Source organism: Chiroxiphia lanceolata, chromosome 9, assembly GCF_009829145.1.
Source record: "Chiroxiphia lanceolata isolate bChiLan1 chromosome 9, bChiLan1.pri, whole genome shotgun sequence".
Taxonomy (NCBI): Eukaryota; Metazoa; Chordata; class Aves; order Passeriformes; family Pipridae; genus Chiroxiphia; species Chiroxiphia lanceolata.
This window is the reverse complement of record NC_045645.1, coordinates 13846258-13873042: the sequence shown is the minus strand read 5'-3', so window position 1 is coordinate 13873042 and position 26785 is coordinate 13846258. Positions and strand designations below refer to the sequence as shown.

At 43.6% G+C, this 26785-nt stretch overlaps 1 protein-coding gene across 2 annotated transcripts in view; it reads left to right on the top strand.

Annotated features, from left to right (window-relative positions):
- Positions 1–21622, top strand: part of NEGR1 (neuronal growth regulator 1) — a 221802-nt gene extending 200180 nt beyond the window's left edge. For both annotated transcript variants that reach the window (XM_032696533.1, XM_032696534.1), the window contains one exon: positions 11704–21622. In XM_032696533.1, coding sequence (XP_032552424.1) covers positions 11704–11828 — 125 coding nt within the window. In that variant the 3' untranslated portion in view covers positions 11829–21622. The remainder of the gene's footprint in view (positions 1–11703) is intronic.
- The last annotated feature ends 5163 nt before the right edge of the window (positions 21623–26785 follow it).

Here is a 26785-nt window from a genome sequence, read left to right as displayed (position 1 = left end):
AGCCCCTTCCAATGCCTGACCACCCTTTCCAGGAAGAAATTCCTCCTGCTGTCCAACCTGAACCTTCCCTGGCACAGCTTGAGAGGTGTTATGATTCAAGGTGCCACTAAACCTTCTGAAATCAGTAAACATTTGGACTTTGTTATTTCATCCATCACCTTATTGTAATCAAAGCACTATTGATGATTAATTCCTTGGCTCTTAGCAAGGTTCAGCAGTGAACTTGGATGGATTATGGGGGTTTTAATATATCTATAAAACAAGAACAATATATACACTGTACAGAAATATGACCAAGAGAAACCTCTAAGAAATGCTTGAGGAAATCAGCAGAGCTGAATAAACCCCACATCTTAGAAATCATCTGACAAGCAGTGGAAGATTTGTTTAAAGGTGTCGGCTCCTTCAGCAAAAAGTTCCTTCCTCATACACAGTCACCAAAACTGTGAGAAATGTCCTAACTTGCTTAACTCAACATCCTTTGTCAAGAGCAGAAGAATGATGTTGAAACCATCCAATAACTGGAAAGTTCAATGTAAAAAATTATCATTCACAATGCATATGACATTGCCTCAACGTAGCAGAACCAACAGAGTCCTTATGATATATGAGAACTATCAAAGGTTGCCACTGAACACAGAGATTTAATGTGCTGCTTAATTCTAGAGCTTATTTACAATGTCACACATCACTTGGAGAAAATTGTTCTGACAACCAATCATTTAAAATATAGGAAGAATGTTTAACAAAGGTCAGAAGTACAAATATTTTACATATTAACAACTAATAAATTCATTTCCTTTAAAAGTTAGAAGGATCAGCAAATGTCTTCAAAGCCATTTGCAATATTTGTGCATGAGACCCAACCTCTAATTACCAATGGAAGTTGTAATAATTGTCAGCTATGCAGATGAGCCAAAACTCTCTCAGATTAAAGTAATTAGCTCCCAAGTCGAATTTTTCTGTCACATTAAATGCTTTTCCTTTTCTCCAATGTGACACTTACAAATGAGGGCCACATTGTCAGGGAAGCAGTTATTGTAGGCTGCCAAAATTAGGTGCGTAAGGACCTGAAACACTTCACTTTCAAAAACAACTGTGGTTCTCAGCAACAGACTTTGTCACTCCATAATTTGCTGCAGCATCAAACTTCTGAAGTGGGGAAATTTATCCAGCTTGGACCTTTTCAGGTGACTCAGAAATTTCTGTACCACTTGGTATGGGAATATCTCTCATGGAGAGCCTCAGTCCTTGGCTCTTCTTGGTTCTCCTTCACTGAAGAACTTTTCCAGCCCCCTGGTCGGGGTTACAGATGAGAACTGGGCTACACACCACAGCTCATGGATGGGGGAATGGGAATAGGCAGCTCTTGCTTCTCCCAGTGCTTTTTCTGGTGCTTTTCTAGTCTTATTCTCAATGTCCTCTTAACCAAAGCTGTGTTTACCACGTCCAGTGGAAGATCATGACCCTTTCTCCTGTTTAATTTTGGACTTCTATGCAGAACCGGCATCAGACTTGTTTTCTATTTCAGCTAATCAAGGTTGGGTTTGCTGATTGCTGCAGATGATCACAAAATCAGGGCCAGAGGAGTATCTAGATATGTGGGTGGCCCCAGCCTTGAACAAATCACATCCAAAACCAGTCATGTGATCAGAAAACTGGACAGTAGCATGAAATAATACATTATTTTTTGTGCTGAGCTTACAAGTTTCCTTTCAAATGATCCCTTCTAATTGTTATCCCCTCTACCTCAACAGTTGTTGCTATTCCACATCTTCCAGACAAGACAAAAGGGTTTAGGCTCATAAACCCAAGCTGGATTTGTGGTTTCCTTTGCCCTGACTGTTTCAAAGCAATGACTTGGAGGATTCTTACAGGGTGAGGGACTGGTTGAACCTTACTGGCATCTCATCCATTTAGGCTGGATATCAGGAAAAGATTATTCCTGCAGAGGGTGGTTGGGCACTGAACAGGCTCCCCAGGGCAGTGGTCACAGCACCAAGGCTGCCAGAGCTCAAGGAGCATTTGGACAATGCTCTCAGGGACAGGGTGGGATTGTTGGGGCATCTGTGCAGCGCCAGGAGTTGGACTGGGTGATCCCTGTGGGCTCCTCCAACTCAGGATATTCTGTGGATCTCTGATATGCTGGTAGGACCTGTTGTAGGAAGCTCTGGTGTGTCTCTTAGGACATGGGAATGTGGTATCATCACATTAAAAGCACATCTGCCTGCCAAAAACTTCTGAAAAATAAGCAAGAATCTTTTTACCTTTGACTAATGAAAACTGTATATTACAACATTTTAACACAGGTTTTCAAATCTAAATTAGTTTAAAGAAATTGAAAGCTTAAAACAGAAAGCCTGTAAGCCACATCAACAAAAGAGTCCATATATGTGTTCCAGAATCAGTGTGTTCATCACTCTGCAGACACTCCAGAAGTCATCTTTCTGAAGCAAAGCTTTGGAAGATGATTGTGATGCTCATATTAGTCACCATAGTGTAGCCCCAGGGTGAGGCAGCCTAACTGCCTGCTAGGCTGAGATTTCCCATGAATAATAGCAATTAGGTTTGATATCAGTTATAAAGCATCATTTAAAGAATGGAGGTTTCAGTTGCTACATCATTTAGAAAAGTCTCTAAAATTGATTTCAGGGTTCATTCCAAAGAAAGAGTTTCTTTCCTCCTCCTGACGACTTTTTAGTTTTTCCAGACATAAACTCAGAAAAAAAGTGGTTTTCTCACCAAATCTGGGGCAAGAAAAACAGTTTGAGAGTTGTACATTTCTCTTGGATTACAGCTTAAATATCTGAAAATTAATAGTTCAAATTCTGTATCTATTCAGAATTTGTCTCTGAGTCCATATTTCTCAGAACTAGGACACCTTTATACTGACATCTTGGGAATATACAGAATCCCAGACTGACTTTGGTTGGGAAGGACCTTAAAGCCCATCCAATTCTACACCTTCCACTATCCCAGGTTGCTCCAAGTCCCATCCAACCTGGCCTTGGACACTTCCAGGGATGGGGCAGCCACAGTTCTCTGGGCAACCTGTACCTTATTGAAGTGAATTATTTCTTTTCTGCCCAAAACATTTCCCTTAGCCACTAAGTTCAGTTTGAATTTTCCTCTGTCCCCTGGAATTCATGCAGCTCCTTCCCACTGTGGCACATCCAGCTTTGAGGTTCTTCACTAAATCCCAGCTCAGGACAGTCCCTGTGTTGTTGGTCAGTGGTAGTGGACTTGGGGAGATGTGGGGCTGTGGGTGACCAGGTGCAGGCTGTGTCTGCTCTGGAGAGCTGTTCAGGCTGCTCAGAGCCAGTGATTCCAGTCCCTGCTTGGCTGATTTCTCCTGTCTCCTTTGCTTAAACTGGGTCAGGTAGTGATCCAGTTAAACACAGGTTCATCCCAGGACTGGACTGGTATCTCTCTCTGTCTGTTAAAAGTCATCCCATTCCTCCAAGCTGGCTCACATCCATCACTCTGAAGTTCCTAAAAGATGTTTTGTTTTCCCAACATAACTGAGCATCTTAACCACACAAGAAATGGAACTGACTTGAGTAAAAAGGATGATACTAAAGCCAGATTTTATTCTGTTCCCTCACAGTATTTGCCTCATAAATACTTCTCTGGATTATGAAATATTCCTTGCAGCAGAACCAAGTCCATCAAGGCTGTACTATTTCATCCTGTTAAACAGCGAGACACCCCATGTTCAATACCTGCTCATTTATCCCATCAGTGCATGAGAAGATTCTTTTCCTTTGCAGTATTTCATGGAAGGGTTTTTATTTTATATGATCAAGTTTATCTCTGTCTAAATGAAATCTATTAAAGATACACCATAGAGTAATGTGTAAGGGTTTAAAACTGGGTTTGTTTTGGGGCTGTGACTAATGTCCTACAGTGTGGGAATGATTGGACTGAGGCGGCTCTTTCTGAGCAACCCCCAGAGCTCTGAGTCTGTGGTACTCAGAGACATTTCATAGAATCCCAGACTGGGTTGGGTTGGAATGAGCCTTAAAGCCCACCCCATTCTACCCCCTGCCATGGGCAGGACACCTTCCACTACCAGTTGCTCCAAGCCCTGTCCAACCTGGCCTTGGACACTTCCAGGGATGGGGCAGCCACAACTTCTCTGGGCAACCCGTGCCAGGGCCTCCCCACCCTCACAGCCAAGAATTCTTTCCCAATATTCCGTCTATCCCTGCCCTCTGCAATAGGAAGTCATTCCTCCTTGTCGTGTCACTCCATCCCTTGTCCCACGTCCCTCTCCACCTCTTCTGGAGCCCATTAGGCACTGGAAGGGGCTCTGATGTCTCCCCAGATGCTTCTCTTCTCCATCACTGAGCAGGTACAACAGCAAGGCCATACAGTCAGAAGGACCAGGACCCACAGGGAGTTTTAGGTACCATTGAGTGAATAATTCCCCATAAATGGGGACTTCTCTTTAGGCAGCTATACATTAAAATTCAAATGTGAGTTCAGAAACAAATCACAGTTGGTAATAAAGTTACACTAATCCCTCTTCATTGTGAAAACAGTGGCAATATAAGTGCTTTTTGGAATGTATTCCAGTGCAGCAGCAGCAGATTTGTAACAACTCAAGGGCTACTATACTGAATAGAAAATGGGATAACTCCTGTAGGTCTCTTAACTATGGGATCACTAATAATTCCATGCTGAACTCCTTGAAAAAGCACACATTGATGCTGAGAAACCACAGCAATTACTTTGCCATGTGAACAGAAAATGTCCAAAATCAAGGTTTGTGAGTTGTCACATATTGTGCCTCATTATAAACTACCCCATGTACCTCCTTTTTTTCCAGTATCTTAAATACTCTTCAACAAGAGCATCCCTTTAATTAGAATGAAAAGGTTATATTGCCCTCTTTCAGTTGTTACCCCAAATTTTGCCAATCAGTCTGTAACTTTATATATCATCACATTATCATGATTTTTTAAAGTATAAATTAGATGCAAAATATACTCACCATTTATAATTTTTATTTACTCAACCATTTATAAGTTTGAAAATTAGACATGTTTGCTTCTCTAAAATAACACACCTATTTTTTTCAATTAAATGTTTGGCTGTGAACAATAACCCCGATTTAAACCTGGGTTTGTATGAGAAAGTCAAATTTTGTGGAAATAAATGAGACTTTGGAAGCTGGCAGGAAGGAGGAATGAACTTTTTGGGGAAAAAATCCCTACATTTCAGAGTTCCATTTATTAGCACAGTTTTTTCAAGTAAGGGAGAGGCTGCTGAGGGTTGTTTGTCCCAGGCAGGTCTCAAGGCAGTGAAATGTGTGAAAAGGAAACAGGAGACAGCGAAATCCAACAGGTGACCTGACCCAATGTCCCCTTGCACCATCACCCCCCTTGGAGTGGGGCTGCTCCTCGCTGCTGCCCTCCAGTGCTCTTCCCAGACCCAGGATCATGTTTCCAAAGGTTTGTCTAGATCTGGAGCTGCTCCCTCTCCATCCCAAGCATGGGATGGTCTCCTTGGAACAGGGAGAATCCGACTGCAAGAAACATATTGCTGATGACTCAGCCCAGGGGGGTCAGAGGTGCTTCGTATCCATCTCTAGTATTAAGGTGCCCCCACTCAGTATTTTGAGAGGTTGCTGACTTTGGAAATGCTTTGTTCCAGAGAGTTGTTTTAGAACAGGAATTAAGACAATTAAACTCTTTTCCCTGTAGTTTCACGGCGCCATCAGTTTCCACTCCGCTGTCTCTCCAAGCTCAAGGAAACACAGCTGTTAAATGTTCATTAAGTAGGTCTGGTTGAACCAATGCAGGATATGTCTGGCAGGTCCCATCACACCCAGAACCCCACAAAATGATCCTGACTTTATAATTTCCATCTGCTGGGTGTATTTTTAGCTGGTTTTCAATGAGTTTGTTGCTGTTTACAGTATGTAACTGGAGTTATTTCTCGGTGGGGGGAATGGGAAGGGTGCTCCAACTATTGTGGAAGGCAGGGAGGGAAACGTGTCTCCTGCTGCCTCCTCACCCAAGTATTTCTACAGCCAGGAACCCCAATTCCCAGGCAAAGATCCCCACAGTTAGGAGATTACAGAGCTGGTAACTATGGTTACCATGTTTTATTGCTTGACTTTCATTTTCACCCTGTAAATACCTTATTTTTTTTTTAACTCAGTCAAAATCAGTATCAGAACCAGTTTTAATTAGATACAGGGCACATCCCAAGTGGAGTCTTCATGAGAAATGCTTCTATCTTATTTTCGTATATACACAGAGCTACAGACACACATACACTGGGATAATATTTCGCTTTAAAACATTGCTGGTGGCACATCTCAAGTGTTTAAAATACTTAGCTTTAAATTTAAGCACAACAAATAGTAGACTCTTGCTTCTGCAGTTCTAGCAATAATTTTTTCTCTGTTTTCCTATGTTAAGAGTCAGAAAATGCCATTTTATTCCTTTAAATTAGAAATAGGACAAATCAGCATCTCTTTTACAGTTCCTGCCCCTGAGAGCAGCCCTGTGTGGACACCAAAGATCAGCCTGACAATACCCTTCTCTTATCATTAACATCAGTCTCCTGGGGACTCTTCTTAGAAATTTTCCTGCCAGCACTCACATCTCAGAAAAGGATAAAGCCACTCTGTTAAGAACCTGGCACTTCTCAGTTTTATCCTCTCCAGCTCTGGCTTATCCGCTGGGTAGAGTTGCTCTTGGACAACTTCTGCAGTATTTCCTGTGTCCTTTCTCAAGGATTTTCAGATGGATTTGTCTCAGGAGTGATGAGCATTTCTGGATGGAAATATACCAAAGCAAGATTCTACCCAAATTACATCCACACAACACAGGGAATGGCTGCCCAGCATTACCTGAGCCAAATTTGGCTGTTCCCTGGACTGAAATATGTCCAGTGTGTTGAGCATCCTCATCCAACGTTCCTTATACTCAGTGAGAAAGTTTTCCGGTGCCCCATGAGCCATCACAGACGTGTTTCACTTTTTGGGAAGTGCTGGTTTCCTCGCTTGACTTTCTTTGCTGGGATACAGTAACAATTTGACCATAGATCCCTTATAAAATAATCTCTGACAAACCTATAGATTTATTTCAAATATAGGATCATTGTGCATTTCACACATGCTCTGGGGAAGTTGGCCTGGGAAGTGCTGCACACTCCTCTTGCATTAAAAAGAATTTCAGGGATTCACAGAATCACAGAATTGTTCAGTTTGGAAAAGCCCTCTGAGATCAAGTCCAACCATTCCCCCAGAACTGCCAAGGCCACCACTGACCCATGTCCCCAAGTGTCATATCCGCATGGCTTTTCCCTGGGAGCAGAGCCTGACCCCGACCTGGCTCCACCCTCCCGTCAGGGAGTTGCAAAGAGCAAGAAGGTCCCCCCTGAGCCTCCTTTTTTCCAGGCTGAGGCCCCTCCCAGCTCCATCAGCCACTCCTGGTGCTCCAGACCCTTCCTCAGCTCTGTTCCCTTCTCTGGATACATTCCAGCCCCTCAATGTCTTTCTTGTCCTTAGCAGCCCAAATCTGACCCCAGGATTCAAGGTATAACCTCAACAGGGGGAATTTTTTTTAAAAAAACCATGCCAGTAACAGAGGAACATGAGACTGGAGAGGACCTTCTCATTCTCAACATCCACCTCTCAGTCACTACAGCCATGGTCTAACTGCATTTCAACGTTACTAAAATCCTCAGCATTTTCCAGTGTTATTATCATGGCCAAAGCCCTGTTTAATCACAGCTTCCATCTGGCACACACTTCAAAAGGGCCTCCTCCTTTGGATTTATCTCTTTAACTTCACTGGTGAATTTTCCATCACAGTGAATTTCCTGTCTCTCAGCCTGGAGATGATTGCATTTGCATAAGACTAAACAAATCGGTGTCTTCACGGAGTCATTTTTAGACAAGACTTTAAGGTTTTGTTCTCCCAAGGTCAAGCTTTCTCCAACCCTCCCTGGCCTCTGAGGCACAGGGGGATGTTTCTCATCTTGACAAGCTCCCCTTTGGTCAGAGCCCTCTGGAGCCTGTTCTGGAGCTCTCCAGACTGATTATCTCCTCTATCACCCATTCCCTTCCAATAGATCTTTTAGAGGCTGTCAACCTTCTCCTGCACAGCCATAAATCCTCAACTAACTTCAAGTGTAACAATGTAGAGATGTTATCCCAGGACTCGGCTGAGCCTTCCGAGGCCCATTATCTCACAATCTTTTCTTTTAAAAGAACATTTTTTGACAGCCCAGTCGTTTTCATCTTTTTTCTTCCTGCTTTGACCTTGAGTTAGTTTATTCCTTCCTTTGCTGGATATTTTAAATGTTGCATGAAAAATCCAATTTATTAAGGCTTTCCTATAGTAAATGATTAACCTGAATATAGTTAAATGAAATGCTTATTAACATCTCCCTGCATAATCCATTTAACAGAATTAGTCTTGCTTATTCAGACAACCTAAAGGGGTCTGTGCTTTTGTCTACATGGCATCAGCATTAAAGCTTATAAATTATTTCTGGTTAATGCAGCCCTTGGTGTTAGGAAATGCTGGTTTGTGTGTTCCAGCACAGCACTTCTCCTAATCTCTTGTATTAATTAGAGATACTGATATATATTACTTTGTTCCTTTCTATTCAGCACCAGGAGAGATGTCTGAATATAATCCTATCTGTGTTAAGGGTGTCTTAAATATTTTCACAATGCCTGGCTGGTATAAAACATTAGGATTATGTAGAATAATCACTAAATTAGAAGAAAAGAGAGCTTGATAAGGGCACGTGGGCATCCTAGATGTGCACCTGGGACTTTAAGGTCAGTCATGAGATTTTTCCTTCCAAAGGGCTGACCCACCATGTAAATGATGAGATGGTATTCAGGTCCCTTCCAACCCAAACCAGCCTGTGAATCCATGATCTCTTCCCAGCTCTTCAGTGGTGCTGCTCTGTGTGTGGCTCAGCTGCATGTTACTCCCTCACCCCAGGGATGCAGCTGCTCGGGCTCTGAGGAACATTTAATGACTTACCCATTAGCAGGAAAGGAAATTATTGTCCCTCCATGACTGAAGCTGACATTTTAAACTTATTGCGTCTTCTAAATCCTGGGTCATTTTATATTTCAGACATCAGACTTTTATCAAGCTCATTTTAATCTTCTTCTAGGTGGAAATTCACTGTCTTTTAAGGTGTTTAAAGTATCACTACCAGGGCTCTGAACTGAATTTGCTCATCACCAGCTCATAAAATCACAGAATCACTGAGGTTGGAAAAACCCTTCCAGACCATCGAGTCCAACCATTCCCCAGCACTGCCAAGGCCACCACTAACCCATGTCCCCAAGTGCCACATCCACATGGTTTTTCAATCCCTCCAGGGATAGGGACTCCACCACTGCCCTGGGCAGCTGTGCCAGGGCTGGACAGCCCTTTCCATGAAGAAATTCCTCCTGATGTACAACCTGAACCTTCCCTGGCACAGCTTGAGGCTGTTTCCTCTCTCCCTGTCCCTTGTTCCCTGGGAGCAGAGCCTGACCCCCCCCCTCCAGCTCCACCCTCCTGTCAGGGAGTTGCAGAGAGCAAGAAGGTCCCCCTGAGCCTCCTTTTCTCCAGGCTGAGCTCCCTCAGCCACTCGTGGTGCTCCAGACCCTTCACAAGGGTTAGCACAAGGGGAACGAGACCGTTTGACCTTGGTTTCTATTAAGAGTCACCAAGGTGTGTTCTGGAGGAGAATCCTTAACTCTCTGAAGGCCAACCACTTTTCCTTTCCCTCTTCATGCACCAAAAGCTTCACAGGCTGTAAAATCAGTTATAAATGTCATGCTCTATTGTAATGGTGGCGACAGGGATTATGTAAAAGCCCAGGATAGCTGTGGATGTAATCACAGACTCAAATAATTCCAGCTTTATTTAATGCCTGATCACACATACCTGCACCATTATCTTCCGCCATGAATATTAAGACTGTGACTCTGTGTGTGTGTGCGTGTGTGAAACAATGACAGGGTAAGATTTCAAAGGGGGGGAAAAGCAGATGTTTTATGCTGTTTTCAAATGTTTAAACCTTTTCATTTATTCCTAAACTAAGGGCTTAGTCTGACACAGTGAACCATCGAAAGCACCATGAAAATTAACAATCCAAGAACAAAGTTACCTTGCATAGCATTGCACAGCAAATGCTCATGGAAGCAAGGACTGCTTATTACTTACCAAAATAATTACTCCTTGTAGATAAAGGACTGAGCAGACCATACTAAGAACCTTTAAATTTGTAAATTGTACAACCTTCTTTACTTTTTCAAGTTTGTGAAACACCACAAAAAAAAAAATCTATGAGATTTTATTAAGTTAGGAACAGCAAAGTATTCAGGGAGCCACAGGAAAAGTGATTCAATACTCTGAGGTGGAAAAGGACTGCAGAAGCTTATTAATTTTAAAGACCTTTTAAGAGCCAAGCACAATATTTTAAGCTGTATGTCATGCAGTAGGCTTACTGTGACATCACAATTGATAATTAAACTTCTCCAGATTTGCTTCTCCTTCAGCTTTCTCTCCCATCAAATTCCCCTGGTTAGGCAGCTCTGGGAACCATAACTCTTCTCTATTATCTGCCCAAGTCAGTGTATTTTTCCCTCATTAACTCACCTTGTACCTTTGTGCTGAAACAATCCAGGTATGATTTAATAAGCCTTAGAAAGACAGTGCCGGTTCATATGCAGGAAATCAGATTTACATAATTTTCCACTGGCTTTTATAGCCACCATAGTTCAAATTATCTTTAAGTTGAGGAAACTCTTTGAATACCATAAAATGAAACAGCACCTGTGCTTTGCTCCAGCAGCCTCGCCTGGGTCTGGTAATAAATTAAAGGTTGATTTGTCACACTGACTTTGCCCAGAAAGCCCCTTTTTAATGAGAGGAGAGAGTGCCCTGTCCCACAGTTATTCACGGTTATCAGTCACTAAACTAAGCTGCAAAATCAAGTTTAATCTTGTTTTGTTTGGTTTTATTACCCGAACCTTTCTGCATGGGGGGAAACCAAATAGATTTTGGTTGTATCACATACTCTTCACCAAATAAAATGTCATACATTAACAACAGATCTCATAGCACTGGTTCTGTACAGATGGAAAAGGGGTGCTTCTGTTCCAGTGTTTGGACTGATCAAGACTTGGAATTCAGGATTATACTTTTCTTGTATTTTCCCTCTCTTTGCATGCAGTTAGTGTGTATTTACTCAGGAATTTGAGGAAGACTTCATGGTAAACAAAAATACAATTTCTCCAAAGGCCAGAAATACATGGGAATGTCTTTGGCTGAGCAAAATTGTCAAACTTTGGCTTTTAGACTTAGGCAGGAAATGGGTTGCTTTCCAACAGAATTAAATCTAGTCCCCTCTCATTGCTTTCACTGTAGATCTTAATGCTCAGTAACTTAGAAAGAGATCAGTTATTCTGATGGTTAAAAATGAAACACTCATCTGACACTAAGTACTCCCAAGTTTTAAATGCTTGCCTTAAAAACAATTTATCCTCTTTAAACAAACAGGAATATTCCCTGAGCAGGGTGACAGGAGGGTTGGGCTGCTTTTCCAGTGTTTTCTCTGGTTTTCAGGAGAATGCTTCTGTTGCCCTAAGTATTATCTTAGAAGAATTAATGAAAAGTAAGAATTTGGTGGGAATTTTCACTGAACCCCTTTTCCTTCTCTCTGCAGCTCCCAGTACAGCCCAGTATGGAATCACCGGTGACGCCGAAGTCCTCTTCTCCTGCTGGTACCTTGTGTTGACACTGTCCTCCCTCAGTAGCATATTCTACCTGAAGAACATCATTCTGCACTAAATGTAAAGACCATAAAAGGCTTTTAAGGATTCCCTGAGAGTGCTGATGACTGGCTCCAATCTGGTAGAGTTTGTTAAAAGCAGCGTGGGATATAATCAGCCGTGCTTACATGGGGATGATCGCCTTCTGTAGAATTGCTCATTATGTAAATACTTTAATTCCCCTCCTTTTTTTTTGATTAGCTGCATTACCTTGTGAAGCAGTACACATTGTCCTTTTTTAAGACGTGAGAACTCTGAAATTACTTTTAGAGGATATTAATTGTGATTTCATGTTTGTAATCGACAAGTTTTCAAAAGCATTCAGTCATGGTCTGCTGAGTTGCAGACTGTAGTTTACAAAAGAAAAAAGGATATTGCAGTAAAAATGTGCTTCTTTAAGGCTGCAATACAAACATTCAGTTCCCTTCTACACAGAAGAATTTGTTCCAATTTACACAGAAGCATTTGTTCTTTTTTGAGTAAAAAAAAAAATCAAATAATATTGCCTTCAAAGTACTTCTTCAAAATATTACACATATCTAGATTTTCTTCTAGCATGATATTCAGGTTTCAAGAATGAGCCTTGTATTATAACTGCATTGTGCAGTACTGCTTTTGTTCTCTACCCTTTTTCCTGCAAATTCAGCATGGTTGTGCCTTCATAAAACACGACTTTCCTCTTCCTCTCCAACAAATCTGGAATGTGTTTTGGGAAATGCTAAAGCATCCTTTTGAGCATAAGAAATCTCTAGCTGAGGATGAAGGTGCTACAGGCTACAAGGAAAACCTCCTCTGCCATCTCCAGGGGGTCCAGAAGCTGCTCCAGACACAGGGTTTAGGTCGAGGGTAGCACCAAGTCCTTTTTGTTTTTACCTCCACCACAACTAACCAGTAGGTGATCTCTGTAAAAATTAGTTTTCCCATTACAAAACAGAACACAAATTATTTTGAGGCATCTTTTGAATGTAGGAAGGTTTCCTGTACTCATCCTAAATCCAAATTCCTACATGACTGTAAATGGCAGAAGCTGAATCGTCCCCTTTTGTATTACTGGCAAAACTGATGGGAATTGGTATTTTTCTTGCACTTAATTTTATACTGGTTTGGCTAATTTAGCAATGATAAAGGATGCTTTTAAATATTAGATATCTGAAAACATGAAGTATCAAGCAGAATTTTATATATACATATATCTATTAAAAGGAAGTTGCTCCAGTAATGGTACTGAAGTGCATGTTGCCGTCCACGGTAGGATCATCCTTCCAGGCAGGACTTGCTCACACTGTGCAGGTCCCTCCCCCAGCAGGGCAGTCCCCACACACCATTTCCTAGTCCTGCAGCCCATGAGGATCAAGTTTCAAAACAGTGTATAATGTTGCTTTTATTTTTTAAAACCCCTGGACAGTATTAATGTGAAATGTGCTCACAGTTTACACCTGATTTCAAACTGCCATCTGTGGGACTTGCTGGGACATGACTGTGGCCAACAGTCCTTGAATCCCAGATCCCCTCATGACCCCAAGAGATCTTGACTTGCTCTCAAACAACTGTTGATGACACGAATAACAAAACCATTATCCCAGAATCCCAGACTGGTTTGGGTTGGGAGGGACCTTAAAGCTCATTCAGTCCCACCCCTACCATGGGCAGGGACACCTTCCACTAGACCAGGTTGCTCTAAGCCCCATCCAACCTGGCCTTGGACACTTCCAGGGCTGGGGCAGCCCCCACTTTTCACCATGATCATTCTCATGTTCTGTGTAGGAGCTCCAGTAGCTGACACAAACATTACAGTACAACATTAATTCTCCTCACAGCAGGTTTTGGCAGAGAGCAGCACCAGCTGAGTCCTGGGTGTACTCAGCAGTCCCAAACTCAGCACAGACACCCCATTTTTCTGACAAGGAGGACTCTGAGTTTTGCTACACTCAATATCTACTGTCCCAATGTGCAGCCAGAATATGCAGTGAGTCTGTTGTAGTTGCTGATAAAGGGCATAAACAGAGGTATGTTGACTCCAAAGAGATGTCCCAGGTCACTTTGCATGTTCAGTGACAGACCGAACTGTGTCTCTCGTTATTTGCAGCCATGTGCTAAGCAGTTACTATTTTCAGAACTGTGGCATTTTTTAAAACCTGGAATAACATGACAAAATCCATTCTGTAAGGAAAGGGTAAAAATTCAGCTCAAATTATATTGTACACAACCCTGATATTCTGATCTATCTTGTATTGCAGCTTTAAAGTGCTCTATTTTAGAATCCATTCACTAGAAACAGTGGTGCTGCAGGAAGAATTGTGGCAGTACAGTTTGATGAAGGAAAAACCAAGGATAGGGATAACCCAACCCATATGCCTCATCTCATGTGGAATTGAGAGGTGGTTCTATGCTGTGGCTGGATCAGATCCTACATTTTGGTGATATATTGCATTCCAGGGATCCCTGATATCTGGAACCTGATCTTTCCAGCAAACAGAATGAACAGCAGATTTATTAAATATGGAAAGATAATACATAGTTAAGTGTTGACTGTTTGCATTCAGACCAGGTAGAGCCACTGGATGACAGGTACAAGATTTTAGTCCTAAGTTTGAATTTTCATTTTGGGGGGACATAATTATTGTCAAGTCCAAAAAGAAGAAAAAAAAAATCCAGCCAAATTCCCAAATATCTCTAAGTGCCAATGGCATTCCTTAGGTGACACAGGGATTGCTGTCTGTGGGAGCTGTGTGCTCAGCAGTGACCTGGGGGTGGGTGAGGCCACTAGGATGGTTGTCCTCGGGGTCCATAGAGTTTGGTCTCCTGAAGGTGCTCTCAGACTCTGCAACGCCAATTTTGGCAGGATTGGAGCTGGAGGCAGAGTAGATCAAATAAAGACACTTGGTTCTTGGTGAATCCACGCTGTGCAATGACCTGGTGATTGTACAGGCTGGGACTTACCGGGGTGTTCTCCAAAAATGGGCCATGCTGCAAATTGAACACAACATTTCACATTTTAGGAACTGCAGAATGAAAGAATGGATTGAAAGGGGCCTTAAAGCCCATCTCGTTCCAACCCTGTAATTTGTGGGGTGCACTTTAGCCAACTGTTTGGGTGTATGTTCTTCAAAGTTATGACCCATAATGTTCATATCTGTCGGGGAAATCTTATTATATTTTACCACCTTTCAAATGCAAAAAATAAATAGCTTAACTGAATATTATATCAAGGTTGTTGTCCACATGGGAACCCCCGAAGTCTGGAAGCTCCTCCTTGTGCAGTAACACAGGGCTGCCACCCCCATGGCTCTGGGGCCACACGGAGCAGTGGCGCTGCTGGTCGGGAATATGATCCTAATACTCAATGAAAGGATGTCTCACAACTTCTGCAACAAATGCAGTTTGTTTCTCAAGGGTTTAGAACTTGGCAGGATCTGTCAGAGCTAGACAGCTTTTTTTAAACTGTTCAATAGATTTTTTTTTCGAATCATTGCTGTTTTTAAGACACAGGAGTGTTAAAACCCATCATAGTGACAGCTGCTTTTTTGCACATTTTCTGAGCAAGTGTTCTAGATAGACAATGGCAAATGTTCTGCTACCAAAACCTCCACCGAGTCCACAGAACTGTGTTATGAAGAATGTGTATACCAAAATATGTATTTACATGGATAGACAATATGCCTTAAAGACTAAATATGCATTTACTTCTAAGGCTGGATAAAACTTATGCCCAGTCTGGAGGTAAATAATCCATATTTCACAGCTGCCATGGAAGGCTTTGTTTCTTTGGAGAAAAAAGGGGGAGAAAAAGCATTTCTTTTAAAAGAATCTTGAATAATTTTAAAATTCTTGCATAAACTGATATATGTGAGGAAGTTTAGGAAAAGTATGGAGTTTAGCCTGACACTTCAGCACTGGCAATGCAGGGTTTGCCGTGGGGGCTGTAGTGCCACTCAAAACCTGGCATGACCCATTTGATGTCCCCTTGTACACTCAGCTCTCAAGTAGCCCTGAGCTGGGGCAGAGTGAGCACTGCGGGAATGGGGCCACCTCCCCACCCCATGCTACTACTGGCAACACAAAAATCGTTTAAAACAAGAAAATGTTACAAAAAAATAGAATTTTAAAAAACCAGGAATTAAAAATTCTCCACTCAGCCTTAATATTGAGAGCAGACAAATCAGTATTGGTGTGGGAGGGAAGAATTTGCTTTGAATTTGACCGGCCATGAGCATGGCCATGGCAGGGGCAGGCCTGTATTTGGGTTTGTTTTGGTCCTTATTTGTGTTCCTCTGCTGAGCTTTGAGGGCAAGGGAGGGGATTTATTCTATAATCAGCATAGTCTATAATCTAACTGGAAACGACCAGGCCAAGGCACTGGCACAGGGTCTGGGAATGGTTTGGGAGGGATTCTCAGTAAATCCTGCTCCAAGAGTTCTGTCTGAGCAAGGGCAGGGGAAGTTTTACAGGGGCACCTTCAGCGCTGAGCACGTACCTGTTTGTTCCTATACCCTTATGCCTAATTCATGAAGAGCTCCAAGGTTCCTTTTTATTAGATAATTCTCATGTTAAAAAATGCAGAGATCAGCACATTTGCCACTTCTCATAAGCTTAGTTTTCAGTCATTCATATTTTAGGGCATATTAAGCTTCCCCATCACTGGGTAGGATGAAAATCTGCATTACAGGATGGGGTGGGGGAGTGAGGGGGGTGATTCCCACCCATTCTGAGTGCTCTGCCTTTGTCTGGGAAGGAGCTCAGTGAGGCTGTGGGGTCTCTGAGGGGGGCCTAGAAGGGGTACGCATCAGTCCCCAGCCACTCTGCAGCCATTGCACAGTTGCTCCACAATTCCTGACTGCCTGAGTTATCCCTGAGGTTTTAAGTCAATTTATGCCCAGAGCCATCCCGGTGATGGGAGAAATGCAGGAGGGACCTTCTCCTTGGCTCCCTCCCTGCACAGCGCTGGGTTCTCCCACAGAGTGAACTTTGAACCCCCACAAGCAGCAGTGGAAACCAGCACAGTTAACAGGGATTTCCTTGCAGTCCCTCAGTGCCTCAGCCCCAGGCAGTGGGAGGCAGGTACACCTTGGCCCCAGTAGCAGAATAAATTACACTTCCGCAGCAGCCAGATTTTAAGGACAGGGAGGAGGGGACAGCACATTGCTGCTCCAGCCCCAACAGCCACAGGACTTTCCCCTCTTATCAGTCAAATATTAGAGTCCTCATTATTCCTACCCCTTCCTATGCTACCAGATAACAAACTGCCTGTAATGATGAATATTCTCCTCAGTATCTAGAGGGGGAAATCTGTTCTCTCCTAATGCTCATCCATCCCTCTCTTTATTATTTTTCAGCCCAAACCAAAACACAATTCGCACATTACACACCACGATTTATGTGCAATAACATCAGTTTTCCCACTTCTCAGCCCCATTAGAGTCAGAAACACATCACTCCCATTAACCTCCACGACAGCGACTTAAATGTGAACCACAAGTGAGAATAACCCTCCAAGATGAGCTGGAACAGCAGCAGCCTTGATTTCTGGTGGGTGGCTGAGGATGAGATGGCAGGGCCAGGCTTCCCTCCCTCCATTCTGTATATATGTATCCAGGTTTTTTATATGAAACAGACTTCCCTCTCCTTCAGGGTGGTTAATTCTGGCTGGGAGGTGCAGCCATTCAGATGTGTTTGATATTTTGGATGTCAGTCCAGGTGGAGCCGTGGTACAGGCAGGAGAGCGAAAGGCAGTGGGAGCTGCAGGACAGGCTGGCTGTGCCACTTGAGCCTAATGAGACAGTTCCTGGTAGGAATTTGGGCTCAGCAGAAACTGTGGGAGGCAGCTCAGTTCATTAGGCTGTGAAAGCTTTAAAACCTTCAAGAAACTGGTTCTCCTCTCCCATTTAAGTGAGTTGCTAAAAGCGCTGAGTTGCTCTTCCATAGAACTTCGAATTCACTGTTTCCTTCATTATCCTTGACCTTTTTTCATGTATTACCATAAGGAAAAACCAAGTTAACTTCAGAGGAAACTACTGCAAATTCACCCCCCCAACCTTTTAAAAACAGAGAGCCTGGGGGGCTGGGCCAGGGGAGCAATGGATCTAATTTGCCACTATATTCTGTATAAAGAGGATTTAATGTCTACTTGCTAAAAACTACAGATCGTAAGTCCCTGTGACTCATTTCTAAATGACTTTTAGCAAGACAGGTGCACAAATCCTCCTCAGCTTTGTGTTATGAGTAGCAGAAAGACAAATGGTGTGATGGGACAAGATGCCTTCCCATGTGCTGCTCCCAAAGCCTTGGCACCTGTGTCTTGATCCTCATCTCTTGGTTCCCTTCTCTTGGCCCCCCTTTCTTTGTCCCCATCTTTTGGTCCCTGTGTCTTGGTGCTTGTTTTGGTGCTCATCTCATGGTTCCCATCTCTTAGTCTTCATCTCTTGGCCCCTTCTCTTGATCCCCATCTTTTGGTCCTCATCGCTTCATCCCTGTCTCTTGGTCTCCATCACTTGGTGCCATTCTCTCCCCAGCCACAGAGAAGGGGAAGGCAGGAGAGTGGGAGGAGGAGGCTGCAGCTCTCAGACTAAGCTCCCAACCCATAACATGGAGCTTAAAACCAGGCATCAGGCAGTCACCAAAGACAACGGGATGTCCTTCCTTGTGCACTGAGGTCTGAGCTCTCACCCTCTCTAACAAGAAGGGCTCTGAGTTCAACCCAAACAAACCCGAAAGCTCCATGAGGTCCTTCTGACTCAGCCAAACTTCCATCCCCAAGCTGGACACATCCACTCTGCCACCCTCAAGGATGGGGTGGGGGGACAGTGCCCTTCCATCAGCTGCAGCAGGGCAGGGATGGCTGATGAGACATGGTGTGGAAAAGACACCTGAGTCTATCGATTTTTGTCATGGGAGCTTCAATAAGTGTCTCAGTCTCTGTTTCAATGCCTTAAGCACATTTTTGCAAAAGGCCACGATGTAAGAGAGTACATTTAAGAAATTAATTTCCCAAAGTTAATCATGCTCAGTGACTCGGCTCCGGCACAGCCGCTCCCCCAGCAGCTGTGGCTCCTCAGGAAGTGCGACGGCGGCAGCGCAGTCAAGAGGCTTTGAGGAGTCTCCTGGCGTGGTATTTCTCTCCAGAATATTGCAGATAAGTCTCTTAATTCTCCTGAAAAAAAATCAGCTAAGGGCTTTGACCTTCTGTTTGAATGCAGAATTAGCACTCCGGGAAAGGTTAATGAACAGAAGGGAGTAGGGAAATTTGCACTGAAATACTCCTGAAATGGGTTTAAACACGTGCAGGTCTCTGGGCAGGTCTGTGGCAGGAGGAACTGCTCCCCTTGTCCCCCGTGGCCACCAGGACAACCTTCTCAGAGAGGGAGAAAGGGAAAAGAAGAAGGAGAATTTCCTGCCAGAGGATAGGAAGGGACAGGGTTTCACTGCAGGTCTTGCCCATGGGAGACTTGTCTTGGTTCTCAGCTGAGACCTCCACAGAGAACACAAGACCTTCCTCTGGGCATTCAAAATGTGTTTGTTTTCCTGACAAACTGATCTTGAATTACAGTTCATTGCTTTGCTTCCCCATGAAGCTGATGCGCATTCAAAGTAATTATTTTGCCATATGGTGAAAGGTGAAAAAATTGCTGTCAGGCCTCTCATACTCAGCATCTCAGCCCCTTTAGCAAGGATCTCTTTTATGAGTGTTGATTTGGCCAATTCAGGTAAAAAAACAACCCAACCTTCCCCCCCCCCACCTCCAGACTTTCTCAATTTCTGATTCCTCATCTGCCCAAAAATCATGGCACCACTGCTGTAAATGACAAATCATAATGGTAAATACTGGGATGAGTCCTCAAAGGAATGGCAAGAACTAAGGCCGATATAATTTAATAATTACTTTATTGTGTTCATGACTTGTGTCATCAGAGGTATTTTACCTGCATTTAATGCTCATGCTTTTAGCAAAACCTGGGAGTTGTGACAAGTGCTTTAATATACCAATAGATTATAAATATTGTGGGAAGAAATCCCTTCCACAGGCTGAGGCAGAAAAGCAAAACCAAAGCACACCCCAGTGGGTTGTGAAGCAGGTACTGCTCAGTACCAGGCCAGTGACTTCCTCATGGAATCATAGACTGGTTTGGGTGGGAAGGAACCTCAAAGATCATCTAGTGATGATCCGGTGACTTTGGAAGGGTTAATAAGAATAAAACGAGTATTAGGAAAAAACCCCCACATTTGTCATTTGTTAAATGTCGAGAGACACCATCTGAAAACAAAAGCCAAGGCTTGGAGGGAGCGAGCCAAGTCTGTGTGTTATTATCCCTTGAATATTCAAAATATTGTTATTAAAACAACTTTCAGCTCCAATTCCAGTGCAATAATCACACTCAGTGTAGAGACATGTAAAGAATATATATTTGCTCTATAGCAGGATGTGTTTGTGCTCCCAGTGTGGTAACGGCAGCTTCACTGGCACCAGGCAGGGGGACACCAGTCATCCTGCAATCCCAAATCCATCAAACCCTTAAAAGCCCTCCAAATTTTCTGCAAACCTCAAACCCCAAGGTTTGAGTTGGTGACTAAGGGACAAAGAGCAACTCAATCAAAATGAGCCTTAGGCAAGATTCTGGGAAGGGTTGGGATTGCTCTCAGCTCCTGTCCTCCACCTTTTCAACTGGGGCATCTTCCCCTTTTTTCCTGGCTCCAGGATAAATTCCTGGAAATAACAGAAATAGCATTCTGTTAGAGGGAACATCCTATAAAGGCGTAACATCCTGAGTAGGAAATAACACCCAAATATCAAATTCACATTCAAGGATGGGTATCCCATGCCACTGGAGACTGGAAATAGACCTGCTGAGGTGTCCCTCTGTGATGGTGCAGCCCACCCACCTTCTGCCCACACAGGGCTCTGTGGCAGCAGAGAAAACCCATCCCAGTGTCCCTGTAAACCCATCCCAGTGTCCCTGTAAACCCATCCCGGTGTCCCTGCAAACAGTCCCTGCCTTGTCCCACCTCCCGCAGAGGAGGGTGATGCTCTCAAAGACACAGCACCCAACTCTTATCAATAACTTATGCAAATGCACTTAGCTAAGTGCTCCCACAGATGTTCTTAATTAAACCAGCCCAGCCCAAGCCCACATGAAGCAATAACCCCCAAAATGCCTCCCTGCTCTCATATGTTCTGAACCACCGCTGCAGGATACTCCAGGAATATTATTTTTGTAAGAGTAAACCATTTGCTAAATAAGCCACCTGTTAAATAAACACTCCCACTCTCCAAATATTGTTATTTTGTTTTCCAGACTATGCACAATCTGGATTTATTTTAGATGAAAAAAGGTAATCACTAAAGCAGGAAAAGCCCCAAAAAACAGTATTTTGACTATTTACAACTATCCGTCTTGTGTGCACATCTGCTCCTTTGCAAGCTGGCAGAGCTCTTCCATTAAAAGAGATTCACAGTTCCTTATTCAGCTGGGGGCTAATGAATTTCTTTCATCAGGCCTCGTCACTCTTCCTTTTTCTTTAACTTCTTCAAGCCTTGAATTGCTTCTCATTCCCCCGAGTTCCCTTTCTGTATCTTCTCATAGGGACAAATCCCCATCCAAGATCACTTTAGCAAAGTTGCCACGGGAGTAAGGACAGAGTTTGTCTCCTGTTCCATCATGCTTTAAAAGCCAAGTTCACCCTTATCCCACCTCAAATCTGTCTGTACAGGTACATCCTGCTGCACCACAGCCCCTGGAAACCTTCAAATTAGTTTGACAGTATGGAGGCCACTCAAAAAAAAAAGGCCTCAAAAAAGATGAATAGAATAGAATAGAATAGAATAGAATAGAATAGAATAGAAGAATAGAATAGAATAGAATACTGCAATTGGAAGGGACCCTACAACAATGATTTAGCTCAAGTACAGGATGTTAAAAGCCAACACTGCCCTTAGAGCTGATCCCTGGCCCCTTCTCTCCATTGTGATGAATAAGCTAGGTCAGACAGAATCGTGGAATTGTTTAGGTTGGAAAAGCTCTCTGAGCCCATCGAGTCCAACTGTTCTCCAGCACTGCCAAGGCCACCACTAACTCATGTCCCCAAGTGCCACATCCACACAGTTTTTAAATCCCTCCAGTTATGGGGACTCCACCCCCGCCGCGGGAAGCCTGTGCCAGTGCCTGACCACCCTTTCCATGAAGAAATTTTCCCTCATCCAAACTAAACCTCCCCTTACACAGCTTGAGGCCATTTCCTCATGTGCTGCTCTTGTTCCCTGGGAGCAGAGGCCCGACCCCCACCTGGTCCACCCTCCAAGGAGCCACTAGCACCTTCTGAGTAGTGTGTGCAGACACAGGGATTTTAAATTACTTCAGGGATTTTCTGTCCTCGTATCTGACAATTACATCTTGTTGTCTCAAATAATTACTCAGCTCAGGCAGAGGTTTGGAGATCCCTAGGGACATCCTGCTCCTGCTGTACCTGCGCAGAAAGCCTGGCTGACGTGGGGAGAGACTGTGCAGGCTCTTATCCTGTGGGAATAATGGCACATGAGATCAGCCCCACGGAAATCTGACTGATTGGCAGTAAAAGCTAGGAAGGTGATCATCTGAGTGTATAAAATGTGGCCATAAAGACACTCAGGCATTATGAGCTCAGGAAATTGCAGGCACAGAACTGGCCCAAACTGCTTTTCCCAATCAGCCCCATTATCCATGCCCTGGTCTCTCTCACGAAGAGCCTTTGTGAGCACAGTTTTTTGGGGCTGTTTACATGTTCACATATATTTTCCTGCTCTTTGACACTCACCACCAGCAGCTTGGCTCCATAACCTGTAGTGGATATTTTTCCTGTGCCTTCTGAATGAGGCAGTGGCAACATCCTCCAGGCAAGTCTCACGCTGACCTTAACAAGAACCCTTTCTTCGCCCAGTTTTCACCCAGCTACAGGTTTACCTGGATCTCTTAAACACTAAACCCCATCAGCTCATGATATTTTTCCAGTTGTTTTTATACATCTTGACTCTAATGGAGATTCTGAGCAAATTTCACAAAGCCTGTGTTACTCATTTCACCTCAAATGCAATTCATGAATTAATGGTGTCGTTAATTGGGCGCTAATCCTTCTCCGGGAAAAAAAAAAAAACAAAACTAAACTAAAAAATATATAATACTTCTCATTTTTAGATACCATGCTGTAATAACTGAGAGGCTTTAATTAGAGCAGAGCAAGCCCAGTATATCACATACGTATATATGTACATGTGTAGGATAAAAGAAGAGAGAGTTGGACCCTTTTAAGACAGACCCTTTCCTCAACTCCCCATCTCAGCCTTTTCCACAAAGAAATCCAGGATTTGTTTCATTCAAAGGATAGACTTTAAATTTCTTACTCCTGTCAGGGCAGCATTAAATATTAAAGCCAGATATTAAAATTTCAAGGAACCTAAATTAAACCTGAGGTATTCAAAAATAAGTGTCCCTGAATATTTCATGGTAAAGATTTTGTAATTAGCTTCAGAAATCTCTCACATGAAGAAAGTGAGGAACTACTTTTAAAATGTGACCATCTCAGCGACCTTCCAGAGGCTGCTCTCCATCCACTGAAGGATTTATATTTCTTGGGCTCCATGACATCTCTATGGCTTCCCAAGGAAGCCTTGCCAGCCCATTGTCTTCTTCGGGCTGGAAAACCCCCAGAGCATCCCAAGTGTCCCATCCCTCATGCAATAAACAGACTTGTGTGTGGAACTAAAGGAGCCAGGACTCACCAGAGCAGTTCACCAACTTCAGATTTAATGAGACAAGGAGATATTATTTATGGTTCCTTTAACTTTGAATGTCCTGTGAAAGACTCCTGGATTTACTAAGGAGGAGGAGCAAACCAACCCAAATCAGGACAGGGTTTGTAGCCTCTGTAAGTAGGATTTCCTCCATTATTCAGAAGGACAGGCTGACATCCAAGGAGCAATTGCCCATTAGTGTCCTCCAAAGATCTTCCAGCTGGACCACTCTCAGTTTCCCACCAGCATCAGATTGTTTACAGCTAACACTGATAACATCTGCTCCTGTCTGCACAGAAAGCTTTGGGAGAGACATCCATGCCAGCACAGAACTGGCCCAATATTTCAGTGTCAGCGTGGGAAAGCAGCTAAAAAATACCCCAACAGATAATATACCAATTTAAATGAGGGTGTCTGTCTGAGCTTGGGAATTAATGTGTACTAAAATCGTCTGAGAGATGCAAAAAATAGTAACCAGCTCTAACTCAGTGCAGCAGCAGCAGCAGCAGCATTAGGGCATCTCTTCCTCCCTTCACCTGAGTTCTTGGGGCTGTGAAACAGCCCTGTTTATAATGCACTTCCTAGAAATTCATTATATAAGAATTAGAATTCGTTACTCTAAAGGCTGTTTATGTGCATTTTGTAAGAGGAAAGTTGCTTTAAACCAATGCTGTGCCAAATTTTTACCTCTCTTGGAGAATTTGAGTTCAGCAAATAAGGCCAGTGATGTGCAGCACAGCTTGTACCCAGCTAGAAGGCCCTGGGTGCTGTCCTAGGTAGCCAACTGACAGTCTGTGCGTGTTAAGGCTGTGGACTAAGCTGAGCTACTGTTTAAAACTGCATAATTAACCATACATAATTAGCAATACCCTCAGAGAAGCAGGTTCCTGGATCATGAGTGCCATGTGCTGCCTCTTCTGAGCCCACATCTGCAGATAAGGGGGATCCTGCTATTGAAAGCTCTTATACCTGTGGAAATCTAATAGAGATCAGTGTAAATAGAATATTAAAAGTAAGTCATTGCCTTCAATCACTGTGAAGAGGCTTAAATGCCTTCCCAAAGGAGAATATTGGTCTATGACAATGGGCAGAAGATAAAGAACAGATTCAATGGTACAGACTGTAATTTAATATTCACAGTTTGTCTAATCAAAGTAAACACACCCTTTCATAGGAACATGTGAAAGTTATTGAATTATTGTGGAAAAGGGAAAGAAAGTTGTCAGCTTAGTCAGTGGTGAGACAAAATAATTACCAGCCTTCAGAAGTTACAAAGGAGACTATTGGGGCTTGAAGCCATCTCTGGAGGAGATCAGCTCAAGGGACACCTGGGGACAGGGGACCACCTCTGCCCACTGTGGGGCCATAACTCCAGCAGTACCTTGAGGACATGCGACAATTTTAGTTATTGCTCTAGAACCTTCTCCAATGCACTTGTTCTCATAAAATATCTTGTGGCTTTCTTAGGAATGGAATCATGGAATGGGTTGGGTTGGGAGGGACCTTAAAACCCAGCCTGTTCCACCCCCTGCCATGGGCAGGGACACCTTCCACTATCCCAGGTTGCTCCAAGCCCCGTCCAACCTGGCCTTGGACACTTCCAGGGATGGGGCAGCCACAGCTTCTCTGGGCAACCTGTGCCAGGGCCTCACCACCCTCACAGGGAAGGATTTCTTCCCAATATCCCATCCAACCCTGCCCTCCCTCAGTTAAAAGCCATTATCAGATGATAGAGTAAACCAGGAACCCAGCAGGGGGTTGGTGACTCTTCCAGATCATTCCAGTTTGTCCCCAGTGCCATCACGGGAGCCTTTGCTCCAGTGCAGTGATATTGTGGGAGTGTTACAGAACAGGGTAGGGCCCTGGCAGGGACAGCAGAGCATGAGGGACAGCAGTGACTCTGATTTATATCTCGGGGGGAATTAATTCATCGTTCATTCAGGACTTACCACGGCAGCAATAAATCAGTTTGTCTGATAAAGGCAGCAGCACTAAAGAATTCTGGGATCTTTTGCGAGTCTAGAAGATGCAGCCTCTGTCTCCCTTCCCTCCTCAGCCCTGCTCAGTGCTCACAGCGCTGCCTTTGGAAAGGGTCAAGGGCAGAAAACAGAGCAGAAAAAAACCTTGAAGGCATCATGGAATAGAATAACAGAATATCCTGAGCTGGAAGAAACCCAAAAGGATCATCAAAGTCCAACTCCTGGACACCAGGTGCATGCCACACTGCAACAAGTAACTGAATATAATCCTTAATTTTCCTAAGATAGTTTCAAAACAGTGAGTTCAGAGTTTGCAAGCCATGTTTATGCCCTTTTTCCTTCATTCTCAGGTGGTGGGCAGCTGTGGTTTTATTTTGCACCAAGTTCTTTCTCTAATATTCATCCCCAATCATCAACAAAATAAGTTAATAGATGTAGGCGACTGTAATGACAGTAAATGCTGTGTGGGAGGCACCATCCACGCTGCATTGTCAGTTCCTGCATGTGAAATTAAATACCCTATTCCAGGCAAATGCTAATATATTCCAGGAGCACTTTTCCACAAACAGATTTTTAAAAGGCAGTAGAATAAAAAGGTGATATTAATGATACATTGAAATAATCTGATAGGTGTGAGGTTAGGATCCTGGTTTTTTTCCGGAGAGTCTCTCTTGCTATTGGCATGAAATGATCTGAATGAAAGAAACATCCAGGGTCACATAATTGCTGCTCAAAAATGGTACAGTGGCATCAACCTTCATTTGTGAACAGGATGTTCTCTTATAAATGAGCTTTGCTGTTGGAGTCAGAGTCATGTGACACATTACAGCCTGGCTTCTGCTGAAAAATTAGGTGAAAGACAAAACATAAAATCATCTCGGAATACCAGACTGGGTTGGATTGGAAGGGACCTCAAAGCCCATCCCTTTCCACCCCTGCCATGGGCAGGGACACCTTCCACTAGACCGGGTTGCTCCAAGCCCTGTCCAACCTGGCCTTGGACACTTCCAGGGATGGGGCAGCCACAGCTTCTCTGGGCAACCTCCTAGGGAACAATTCCTTCCCATTATCCCATCTAAATCTCCTCTCCTTCAGCTCAAGGCCAGGGCTGGGCTCCTGCAGTGCAGGGCAGAGCATTCCCCTTAGGTTTAACAAGCAGTGCCTGTCTTTGAGAGATTGTAACTATTGATTAGTCCTCTGCCCTGATGGACTTTGGATTTTTCTCTCCTGTTTTACACGGCA